Here is a 12,313-nt window from a genome sequence, read left to right as displayed (position 1 = left end):
GAGAGATCATCGATCGTGCGCGCTGACGACTTCTCTCTTACGAGCAGGAGGACGGACGGACGCAGGGTGCACCCAACGATCCCGTCGCGTCATCCTTGCCGGCCGGTCGCGACCAATGGGCAAATTATACCCATCGATTGATGGAGCACGTACCTAATTACGTACGTGTATCTAAGCGCTGTGCTGTGCTTGTGCCTGACTGCCTGGCCGTGTATGACCAGTGACATGCGTGTTATGTCGACATCCGCATCATATCCGTGATGTTGGGTGCTGGTGTGATGTTATGTTGTGGACTTGTGTTATCAGTGCTTACCCCATGCACCCTCCATTCCTCCAAACATACTATGGAATAATGGATTATTGTTTCATGAGGCAGTTGTAATAAGCCGATGTATTGCCATTTCTAACAGGCGATTGTCTTAGACGCCTGCATCTAAACATTTCCCAGAGGTGATTTGTGACCATGATCACATTGATTTATTGCACAGGCGAATCATTTTTCTGACAGCCAGTTACACTGATATAGGGAGTGTTTGAAAATCGTTTTTTTTTAAGTAGCATGCTTTGTCGAATTTACAATGCAATTTTTCAAAAGAAATATATGTTTTGGTCTAAGTCAATATAGTTTGATGGAAAATCCCTAAGGCGGGCCTTAAAACCTCCTGGGCCGAGTTTATTAGGGCCAGCCTAATAAATGTATTGGCCATATAAAAAAAATAAGTGAGGCCATATACGACTTTTTTTTCTTTTTTCTTTTCTAAACTCTTATAGCTAATTTTGATGTCCATTGGATCCAGTTCTATCAATCTAAACCAATGGCTCTATTCCTTATAAATTGGACCCCCCCCCCTTTCGAACCCTAGTCCCTTCTCCATTCCTCCCCTCTTAGACACCGCCGCTGTCACCATACCAAACCCTCCGCCTCTAGCAAGGTCGTTCACTATCCCTTCGCTCTAGCCACCTCTCCGGCAAGCCATCTTATGCTTCCCTTCATCTTGTTGGGTGAGGGTCCCTTGTCCCATCATCTTGGTTGGCGTTATCAAATTCTCCATCGTTGATTCTTGTTGTCCTCGCTAATTCTATCACCTATAATTTTTCTTTTTTGTAGATCTATCAATGCTTGCTTTGCCAATCGATGACGATCACCACCCATAGTCCGGTAAGGTACCTCATGCCATCCTCCTCATCTTTGATAACACTGGTAGGTTCAACACCGCTGGTTCTTGTTGTCCTCACTAATTCTATCAGCTACCGCTTGCTTTTGTTTTTGTTTATAGATCCAGTCATGCCCATCTCGCTATTGCACGACCACAACGGACCATAGTCTAGTAAGGCCTCTCATACCACCCTCTTCCTCATCTTCAATAGCAGTATTAGATTCAGCTCCACCAATTCTTGTTTTCCTTGATAATTCTATCACCCATCGCTTGCTCCTTTTTCTACAGATCTAGCAGTAACCCACTTCACCGTCCACGACCACCACCGCGTAGTGCTCCAGTCTGGTAAGGCTCCTTGTTCCATCTTCTTCCTCATCTTGAAAATATTTTGGGATCCAACACCGCCGACTTTTCGTTTTGTTGTTATCCTCGTTAATTCTATCCTCAATTGCTCGCTTTCTGATATTTTTAATAGATCCAATAGCCCCAACTCACCGTTCCACGCCTATTGGCACCCGTAACTTGGTAACGCCTCTGGTTACATCGTATATCTTATTTTAGCAACATCGTTAGATCCAACACCACTTGTTCTCGTTGTCCTCGCTAATCATGTCATCTATAGCTTGCCTTTTTTTTTCTATCCAATAGTTCCTACCTTACCGCTCGACAGCTCGACAGACATCGTCGCTCATAGCTAGATTGCTATTCTGTGATGCCCCACACTTTTACCGCTATAGATAAAAGTGCAAGATTGTGAACTATTAATAAAGTATTGTTTTATCCAATAATAACCCACCATGAGATATCGCAATGGAGAAACAGGTAGAACTACTTTTAATCCATCCCTACAAGTCTGAAGGCCATCTCTATTCCATCTTATCCTTGCAAAGACATATACAAGAGGAATTATATAACAACGGTGAGCGCATCCGTACTCAGCAAGTCATTAGTAACAAAATATAAATGCATAAACAATAATTTATTTATCAATTTATATTCTATACCATACCTTTCGTACCATCATCACCTTCACTTTTCATCAAAAGTCTATATCTATCTTGTACAAGGGTTTTCAAAAAGAAGATTTTTGAAAAAACTAAAATACACTCGTAACATTGAGTAAAGTTTACATCAACTTCCCGTAGCCTCCAATCTAGGACGTGAGTCACAATTTAATAGAGCATTGCGCATGCTTGTATCATTGTACTCATATACACTCTAGATATTACTGTACATATTCCCTCAATCTTCCTATGAATCAAGGGGTCATTGATGAAATCTACGTGACCATGAATCGTGATATCTGATTTAAGGCTTATTTTGGGGAGTTTAAGATTTTGAGAAGCAACTGGTTGGTAGCCAGCTTTTGAGAATCTGGAAAAGCTGGGTTTTCCAGCTTTTGGTTTTTAGTTCTTTTTTTGGATTCTACAACTACAGTTTGATATAATCTTAACCAAAAGCTAAACTGTTTGGGGGAGTTTTGATTCTGGGAGAAGCTGTAGCAGCTTCTTAGTGGCCACCGCTTCCTCCCAATCGCAGCTAAAGAGAAAAGGGGGACAATGTTGCCCGAGGACGAACATGTTTTTTAATTGACTAGTAATAAAATATCTATTTTTTTAACTAGTCTCTATTCGCACATGTGAGAAATTCACCTCTTATTCCTACTCAAGGATTTCACTAAACAGTTTTTGCAACGCTTGCAGTATAAAACTTTCCTCCATCGCAAGCTTTTTGCCAAGGTGATCACCAGCTGAGCCTGTAAGCGCACGCCCACACAAACACTCTGGTCTGTGTCTCTGCCGCGCACCAGAGCGTGGTGGGTGTGTCTCTTGTCTCCCGCGCCCCCAGCCCACGCACGCCACGCGATGCCAGCCTCCTCCTCCTCCTCCCGCTGGTCATGGTTGCACAAGCTGAAGCTGCGGAGGAGGAGGAAGAAGAAGAGCAAGCGGGCGAGCCCCGCGTCAACGGCCCGACCCTCCGACGCGTCCGCCGTCCCCCCGGCGGCGCCACGCCAGCCACCGGCGGCGGCGGCGCCGGCCGGCGGCCTGAGCCCGTGCTGCTGCTACTGCCCCAACAGGGAGTCGTACTACCTCAACAGCGCCGACCGCGCGCGCCAGGAGGACAGGCAGGACATGTTGCTCCCGTGCGACGACGAGGTGGAGGAGGAGGAGGCTCTCGACGTCGGCGTCGACGTGGTCCACCGCCGGGCCGACGGCCTCGACGCGCCGCCAGCGACGCCGGAGCTCAAGCTGAGGCCCATCGTCACGAGCCGGCGGCACGCCGCCGCCGGCAAGAACGAGGCGTCGGACAGCTCAAGCACCTCGGCGGCCACGACGCCGTCTACCAGGGCGCGGGGGTTCCACGTGAGACCGACCGCCGCCAGCAGGAGGCTGCGCCGCGTCGGCAGCAGCGGCGGCGGCCACGACAGCAACAATGCCGGCACACCGGTGTCGGCGCCGGCGCCGGCGTCGTCGTCGTCGTCGGTGAGCGCGGGGAGGCCGAGCCGGCGGCCGCGGCGGCGGCGGATGTGGCTGCGGGAGAGCGAGGCGGTGGTGTTGGAGTCGACGGAGCCGGAGCTGGAGCTGGTGGACAGCATGATCGAGATGCTGTGCACCAATGGCGTCCGTCGGCTGGAGGACCTGCAGGACCTCCTCGCCTGCTACCTCTCGCTCAACGCCGCCGAGCACCACCGCACCATCGTCGCGCTCTTCCGCCGCGTCGTCCTCGTCTGGATCCACCTCGGCAGCCAGAGGCTTCTTCCCGGCCAGTGATCAAACCAGCTCAGTGAATCCATTGCTCAACTCGATGCATGCATGGTGATCGATCATGGCGTGCTCAATTGATCAATTCTTCATGGTTACTTCCATCCGAGTGATGACTGATCAACTCGTCATCAGTTACTGTTAATTTCTGTTCTTGACTTCTTGTACATTCTTGAGACATGGCGCTTGTGTTAAAAGAGATCGGGTTGCTTGTCAGGTTAAGTAAACTAAACATAGTTTTCTTTTCTCTTTCGTTAACCTGTCTCTGTTACGTTTCTGTACTGTGTTTTTACGGTTGGTGTTTGTGGTTTTGTGAGGTTGTTGGAGAGAATAGAAAGCGGGCGCAGCGCAGGATGTGCGCAACCCACTTTGGCGTCAAAAGCGAGATAGATCTTAGATGCCGCCTTTACAGCTCGATTGGCTGGACAGGAAAGCAATAGGGGGAATTCCTCGCTGTTCGTCTCTCGTCGCCGGTGGAAATTATTTCCACGCGTGTCATTCGGTGTCATTTGGGATTTGGGAATGATAATATCAGAATGGAAGCCTGCGGTTTTTACCTCAGGTATTCTCCCCATTCCAAAATAGATTATTTTTTTTATTTTTGCACAGATCAGGACATAGGCTATGTTGGTGTAGGTGTTAGTTGAAAAAAAAAATCAGGGCATCACCTATCACTCCCATTAAAATTCTAGTTATAGATTGTTCAGAACTAGGGTTGTACTTTTTTCCCTTTGATGAACGAATTATTTTTGGACTTGAAATTTTGGGGTTGTTAGATGCATATTGCATCAATGCTTTGTTTCTTTTTTTTTCCAGAACTTTTTACATAGCCAAAAAAAACCATGATCCATTTATGTGGAAAGTGGAAGTGTACTTGTAGCAGGATATCTCCTTCAAAATGTAGAATCCATTCATGTGGTTTGCACAACAGTAAAGAAATCACATGTAATTTAATTGTCATCACTACAATTAGGAGCCATAGAATTTTGTATAAAATTAGGTAAATTCAGGAAACACAGCAAAATGAGACCAACTACCACTTCCCAAGAAAAAAATGTTGGTCATTGAAAATTCACATTGGGATCTTTGCAGAGTAGAAGATTTACATTCTTATTGTAAATCCACATGCTCCACGCCTCCACCCCCTTTTTCTTAATGGGGAGCTCATATGTTTGGTAATTCATCATGTTGTCTCTAGGTTGTTTTTTTTAAAAAAAATCAATTTTTTTGTTGTTCTTGCAAGGTATTAAGAGGTAGAGATATCTCGCGGTACCAACCAAGTCGAAGATATCTCATAATGTTAATTTTGTAAGCTTTCAAGGGCCGTTAAGAACCTTTGGTCTGATTGGCGCTTGCCAAAATTTGGAAGTGTAGAGTCGCTTCAATCACTTGCTTGGTTTCCTACCAATTAGATCAAAGATCCGAAAGATTTGCATTACTACGAAATAAATTTACCAAATATTGATATAATCCAAATGGATTGCCAAATACCTTTCAAACAAAGAAATAATTAGTAGCGAACCAAACCAGCTCTTTAATTTTACCGATTGTTCCTACACATCAACATCAACATCAAACAATGGTGTAGCCAAGTAAGGCCAAAAGTAAACACCGATTTTCAGAAAAAGTTCTGTTCACCACCCAAGAATACCTCATGCACCTCCTAGGAAAGTTGGAATAGAAGTGAAATGAGCTAAAACCATTTATCTTGGACCTCGGATAGGCTGGCAACCCAAGGATGGCCGAATGGCCACATGTGTCCCCTCTGCCATCGGACTCAGGAGACGGGTGTGCATCTACTAGCAAGTTGTAGGTACACTAGAAGGCTTTGGGTGTCGCTAGCAATCTGGACGGCTTGCGACCTACTAAACCCCAACCACTGGTGACATGCTTCGACAGTTATAGAATGGTGGGAGAACACAGCAAACACAATAGGAGCTCCGAAAAAGGCGATGCACACCCTAACGCTGTTAGTGGCCTGGGAGATATGGAATGAAAGAAACCGCAGAAACTTCCAACACGAAGAGCTTCCGATGGCCAGCTTGCTGACAAAGGTCAAGGAGAAGGCCAAAACTTGGGCCTTGGCGGGCACGAGAAGTCTCCGCGATTGGCTTAATTTTTAGTTATCCCAGACCAAAGGTCCAGTGCATGTACAACTTCTTTCTTTTGTACAATTTACTCCTATATTCAATGAAATTGGCGGCTCGCTGATTCGTTTAAAAAAAACATTTAACTTCATTCTCCATTCTCTGCTAGTACTACTCTTCTACTGGCAGAGCCTCTCTACATTCTGAACACTTTCGTGCCTCCGCTTGCCACTCACCTCTCACAAAAATGTGCCGCTTTCCAAACCGAAGCAGCCAACACATCCACATCAATCCACCCCTCCAGCTTCAATTTAAGAAAGATATAATGCCAATGTTGAACTGCCATTCTCTATTTCTCTCCACACATTATTGATGTATATATGAACCGATTTTCTGACGGAATGATTCATGCAAAATTCCTATTTATAAATGAGCGTTTAGTTGTAGCTTCTTACATATAAACCGTGGCCACCAAAGTGATGTGGTTTTATTGTCTTTGAGAAGGTATACAGGGTACCACAATTTATAATGCAAATTTTTATACTTCTCCCATATACAACTTTGCTATGATTACACAAGAGAAGCGTATGTGCACATATCACTGTATACGCACACCACCAGCGAATGAGGCCCTAAGGACAAAACATATGCTCAAAGATATAAAAACATGCAGTAAATCTCTAACCTCAATTATCCTTGGGCACCAGGTTAAAGGACTTTAACCTTGATGAATAGGGCCATGCACCCATGATACAATTGCCACTCCTTGCTCTAGATCTAGCCCGATTCATCTTCATGATAGTTGGAGCCGCCGATGGCTATAGCCAGGTGTGTCGTTGTCCTTTGTCTTTGGCCTTATGAGCTCGAGGCAGGATGCGCACATCGGCATCAGCTCATGTGCTTATCACCTCCACCAGGACAACCTACTTTCTCTTATAGGTACCAGGTGCAACATTCTCTCACCATGGATCACCTCTTTTTCCCTTAAGCCACCCATATCCTTTTCAAGCCACTATGCCACACTACAAACCACTCACTCCTCCCCCCTCGTCCGCTTGCTTTGTCCTACACGGCAGATCACTGCTGGCGTGGAGCCGTGAGAACTGAGGAGTGTTGTAAGGTCATTCACAGTCCGTAGATGTGGCATTCAGCGCCAGGGTGCCAGTGAGGAGATTCCCCTCCATGCGAGTATAGGTCATGCAATAAGCAAACCCCTCAAACCCCCACGAAGATGCATGAGCCTCGCCAGGGCGTGTTAGGGTGAAGTATGTGACGTGCGGGGCGATGGCTTGAAGCCACGTTGGGGAGGTTGTGCCCTCGCGATGCCCATATCACACCACGGCGTCTCGCTGACCTCTAGTGGCCAGAGAAGAAGCTCCAGATCATTGAGGAAGAGGAAGATGAAAACTCACCTCGCCACTCTAGATCCATACAACCGCCCACGCGCGTCGCCATCAAGGTCATCGCCCCGATATGCCACCTATGTGGGCTCCGAATTGGAGCTTGGTTCACAGCCCCACCGTTGAGCTTGTTCGTCGTCCCGCCGCTTGATCCCACTGCCACCGAGCTCCATCTGCATCGTCGAAGATCAATTCGCCCCCATCGGAGCTCGATCCCGCTGCAGGAGAACCGCCTACCACCGTCAAGCTTGATCCATCATAGGAGCTCGATCCTCGCCACCAAGCTCAGTCACCCACCACATGAGAGAAGAGGCCTCCATTGTAGAGTTAGTGTCTATATAGAAACCTCATCCTATGTGGTGTTTTGGGGGCTTGGGACACATGCAACTTTGAGTATTCCCACTGCTCATGTCCTAATGGTCCGTTTGGTTGGTGCCTGAGCAACTTGCCTGAGAGCTACCTGAGAAATCTATCAATTTAGCCTGACTGCAGCCTGAAACAATGTCTATTTGGTTTGCCCATGTGCCTGAGGTGTACTAATGTGTATTTAAGCTTTCAAAAGTTACGTTGTCAAGTTGTTGATTAAGTACTAACTAACGGGCAAACAATATCCATGGAAATATAGAATTAATTACGCATCTTCGATGCAACCAAAATTTTCTAATATGTATTTGAGCTTTCAACAATTAGCATATTTGTTGATTAAGTACTAATTAATAGACAAACAATAACCATGAAAATATGAAATTAATTATACGCATCTTTGGTCCATCCAAAATCGATTCAAGGCCTAAAGAAACATAAATGCATATGTACATACCTTTGCACACGAGCCGATAATCTCTTTAGCTTTGCTACCGTGCCTGCAGCTCAGGCCACCAAAATCGGTGCCCTGACTTAGGCTAACGAAGCAGTCTAAGAGGGTCAGGTCAGGCATCGGTTAGATTTCTCAGGCCTTCAACCAAACACTACTCAAACCAACAAGTTCAGGTTTGCTATCAGGTCAGGCATAGAAACTGAGGGTTGAAACTAAACAAGCTCTGAATACCCTGATAGAAGGGACATCCCTTCTGAGATTTTCTGAAGAGATAAAGAGCGTGTTAGGGCATGTACTATGGAGACCACTACTATAAGTGGTCTCAAGTCACCGGTGGAAGCGCTCCCGTTCCCCTTCACTGCTGCGCGCTACTCTTCCCTTTCTTCGCCTCTCCCTCCTCTCTGCCCGCTCGAGCTCGCGCCGCCTCCCCTTCTTCAGTCACCATTGTCGACGAGGAGTGGCCCGTCCAGCTCGTGGTGGTGAAGAAATCTCCGGCATCGAATTTCGTACTTCCGTGTGGCAGAGGGCGACGAGATCGGTGACGCTCGAGCTCGAGCTCTCCGGCGCGGATCCGGCATCATGCTCGCTGGATCTGGCGAGCTCAAGCGCCAAAAAGGTCCACAAATCCGGCGTCATGCTCACCGGATCTAGTCGAGCCGTAGCCGTCGGCGGTGTCTTCGCGGAGGTGGCGTCGATATGTTCGGAGCCACTACCGTCGGCACGGATTGAGCTGGCTTCCACTGCCAAGCTCCTCTCCTCCCTCCCTAGCGGTGCGGGCCACGACGAGGCATGGGCCAACTGTGGCGGCGATGACCACCAGCTCGGCAACTCGTCGGTGGCCTCCAATTTCCCCTTTGTTTTCCTCTACAACTTCCTGGAGCACATAAATCGTATTCTTTCTCCTAGAACCATCGTTCAATCACCATTTCCTCTGTAGGCCCCTCTGCCACCCTGCGAGACCACTCCAAACCTCCAGCGTAGCATCCGAACCTATGAACTTGAGACCACTGGTCTGAGGCACCGCGTTGTACATAACCTCAAAGAAACAGCAAGCTAGGGTATCAAGGAAAAAAAAGGTCCGGCAAAAAAAGCTGCATCGTAACACCTACACAAGGCTAGAACAAGTGAAAGTGACTTTTTGATGTGGGACCCTGACGAATCGTGTGTGTGTCCTTTGTTGTTGGTGACAGTGACAGCGTCAAGAAGAGAAAAAGGGCCTCTCATCATTTGCATCATACTGTGTATATGCTGCTTGATATGTTTGATACCGATATATGTTGGACAAGTGCTCCCTCCGTCCAAAAAAAATAAAAAAAGACAAATCATGAGTTTCCGTGCCAACATTTAACTGTCCGTCTTATATGAATTTTTTTTATGATTAGTATTTTTATTGTTGTTAGATGATAAAACATGATTAATACTTTATGCGTGATTTATCTTTTTAATTTTTTTATAATTTTTTCAAATAAGACGGACGGTCAAACGTTGAACACGGAAACCAGGGTTTGTTTTTTTTTGTCAAACGTTGAACACGAAAACCAGGGTTTGTCTTTTTTTTTTGGACGGAGGGAGTACATACCAGTGACGAGCTTTCGTGCGACAAGAAGGGAGTTCTTTCTGCTCCGGTCTTTGTAGGGAGAAAAAGCAGAATAATTTCAAGGAGATATTGTCCCTGTTTGGCTCTTTAATTAGCAGGAATATTGAGCCTATATACAAAGGAAGGAAGTTCGTCGCTTCTCTTATCTTAATAAAGAGTAATCATGACAGTACTATTTGTGCTATAAATTTATCTTTTTTTTTATTTCTCAATGTGTAGATTGAGTTTGAAATTGATTTTTGGTGAAGTGATAGATTTCTACTTTGTTAAAAAAATAGATTTTTTTTCATGACCATTTGTATTGAATTTAAAAGAAAAATGTAGACTAGGAGACATCCGGTCGAGGGATGGTTACACTCCCATGAAATTGGAATTCAATCATGTAAGAGGAAGTTGTTTGGTTGGTGGTAGGAATTAAGCTGATTGGTATTTGAAACCCTACCATAGAAGAACTATACAGTTGTAAGCATCAATTATTTAACGTATTAATCACCCATGAAATTGGAATCCAATCATGTAAAAGGAAGTTTTTTTTTTTAGAAGATGTAAAAGGAAGTTGTTTGGTTGGCTGTAGGAATTAAGCTGATTGGTATTTTAAACCCTACTATAGAAGAACTATACAGTTATAATAAGCATCAATTATTTAGGATCAAACATCTTAATCACCCCTTCTTTGCCTGCTGTAAGACTATTTAAGAGTTCCTTTAGTCCTTGAAGAGATATAACATCTTTCAGCGATAATTTGTAGAGCCATAAAAGTGCTCCTAATTTAAGCTAGGAAGTGATATCGGCTTATAGTGATTGTCCAAAAAGAATATCACGCTTTAAAGGAAGTTTATACCTGAAAACACCAATTATTTTAGGAAGTGTAAGATTCACCCCTTCACGTGTCTTTCTTTTCCCCTAAAAATAGCTTCAAGCCCCTGACTAAGGTCTAATTGCTATCCTAGACCATAAATGCTATCCACACTAGCCATGATCATATGAAGCTGGATTTTAGCCCTATAGCCCAAGCAAAAAACCGCCAAAACGTTGCCTCAGTCAAACTAAGGATCATAATCGTTTAGAGCCCATTTAGATGGGGACATATTCTATACACGCAAGTTTTCGATGTACACTTCGTACGCACTAATTAGCAAATTTCACAAAAAAATTCTAAAAAAAATATACATACACTTACAACAATGTGTAAAGTCACATATTCAAATTTATTATGTTTTAGTAAAAAGAAGATAAAGTACTATTTGTTAGAATTTTGTCTTTTTTTGGTTAGGGCTAAAATATAGTAATATATTTGAAGATGAGACTTAAAACATATATGCAATACCATTGAAAGTACATGCATATTTTTTTAAGAAAAATAATATCATATTTGCTAGTTGGTATGTACGAAGTATGCACATGATTCGTTCCCTATTTGGACATATGTTTCTACAAGATTGAGCAGTTCTCAAAAATCTTGCGAAGTTTATGCTCCAATCAGCCTAGAGTGTAACTCAGACACGGAGAGTAGCACAAAAAGAAAAGTAGAAACATATTTTTTTTACCAGTTTTTATATGAATATACACATTTAGAAGGAATTTGCAAAAGTATATCATTGTCGCGAAATGATGATGCAAATTCACAGCGAGTTTATACGGGAAGTACGCAAACTGGTGACGTGTACGAGATGTCAACGCTGTGTTCGGCATTTGGTGTTGGGAGCTAATCCCTTCTGCACGTAAATCGGAGTGACTCAATAATGCATTATCAATTAAGTATTAGCTATTTTTTTAAAAAAATGGTTTAATATAATTTTTTAAAGAAACTTTCATATAGAAAATGTTTACAATATAACACGTCGTTTAGCAATTTAAAAATCGTGCACGTAAAAAAATAGGAAGGAAAGTGAGTTGGGAAAGTAAGGGGAAGAACACAGCATTAGTAGCGAACGGCGATTGCATCTCCTCCCTTCTCTCTCCTTTGCCTTTTGCATTTTAGGTCCCAGCTCGGGCTTCAACGTCTGCGACGCCATCCCTCTCCCCTTGATATCCCCGAAGAACGTGTGACCAGTTTTTGCTCCGCGTTCTTCACAACACCACACGCAAGGAGGATGTGGCAGCGAATCTTTGACATGGATAGCCCAGGCTGAATGCCAACTGTATGCATTGTGAACGCCCTTATTTGGCCATTCACAACGCGCACACGCTAGGTGTGGTGATGTTGGCCACGTAGACAACTCGCTTACGTGAAGAAGACAGGGGAGTGGTTTCTTCACCGGATCTGCATGACCAAAGTTGGTTACTAGAACCTTGCAGCAGTTTGGTCAGAAAAATGTGCTTATCTGCGCATGGAGAGAGAGAGAGAGATAGAGATGGAAGAACAGTGTCAGACAGAAAAGAAAAGCTCAATTTGAGCCGGAGTAGAGACGCTCGGGGAGGTCGCCGCTGTTGCGTGGGCTCGGGGAAGCCACCGCTGTCGTTGCGTGGACTCGGGGTAGTTGAGGCAGGAGG

At 44.8% G+C, this 12,313-nt stretch overlaps 1 protein-coding gene across 5 annotated transcripts; it reads left to right on the top strand.

The window, feature by feature from the left end:
• Positions 1-864: 864 nt before the first annotated feature.
• Positions 865-4,171, top strand: LOC4332767 (transcription repressor OFP1). 5 transcript variants are annotated; one of them, XM_015773885.3, is made up of 5 exons: positions 865-1,002; positions 1,109-1,159; positions 1,278-1,328; positions 1,446-1,502; positions 2,861-4,171. In XM_015773885.3, the coding sequence occupies exon 5, from the start codon at positions 3,023-3,025 to the stop codon at positions 3,926-3,928; it is 906 nt and encodes a 301-aa protein (XP_015629371.1). In that variant the 5' UTR covers positions 865-1,002; positions 1,109-1,159; positions 1,278-1,328; positions 1,446-1,502; positions 2,861-3,022; the 3' UTR covers positions 3,929-4,171. The 5 variants fall into 5 exon arrangements, with proteins under 5 accessions (XP_015629371.1, XP_015629373.1, XP_066164352.1 ...); XM_015773887.3 differs by having other exon boundaries at positions 1,109-1,164; XM_066308255.1 differs by having other exon boundaries at positions 1,278-1,502.
• The last annotated feature ends 8,142 nt before the right edge of the window (positions 4,172-12,313 follow it).

Source organism: Oryza sativa, chromosome 3 (genome assembly GCF_034140825.1).
Source record: "Oryza sativa Japonica Group chromosome 3, ASM3414082v1".
Taxonomy (NCBI): Eukaryota; Viridiplantae; Streptophyta; class Magnoliopsida; order Poales; family Poaceae; genus Oryza; species Oryza sativa.
The sequence above is the reverse complement of the archived record's forward strand: the minus strand, read 5'-3'. Positions and strand labels throughout refer to the sequence as shown.

What these genes read in the sequence shown, in the direction of transcription:
- LOC4332767 (XM_015773885.3), top strand. Translation starts at nt 3,023, where the DNA reads ATGCCAGCCTCCTCCTCCTCCTCCCGCTGGTCATGGTTGCACAAGCTG.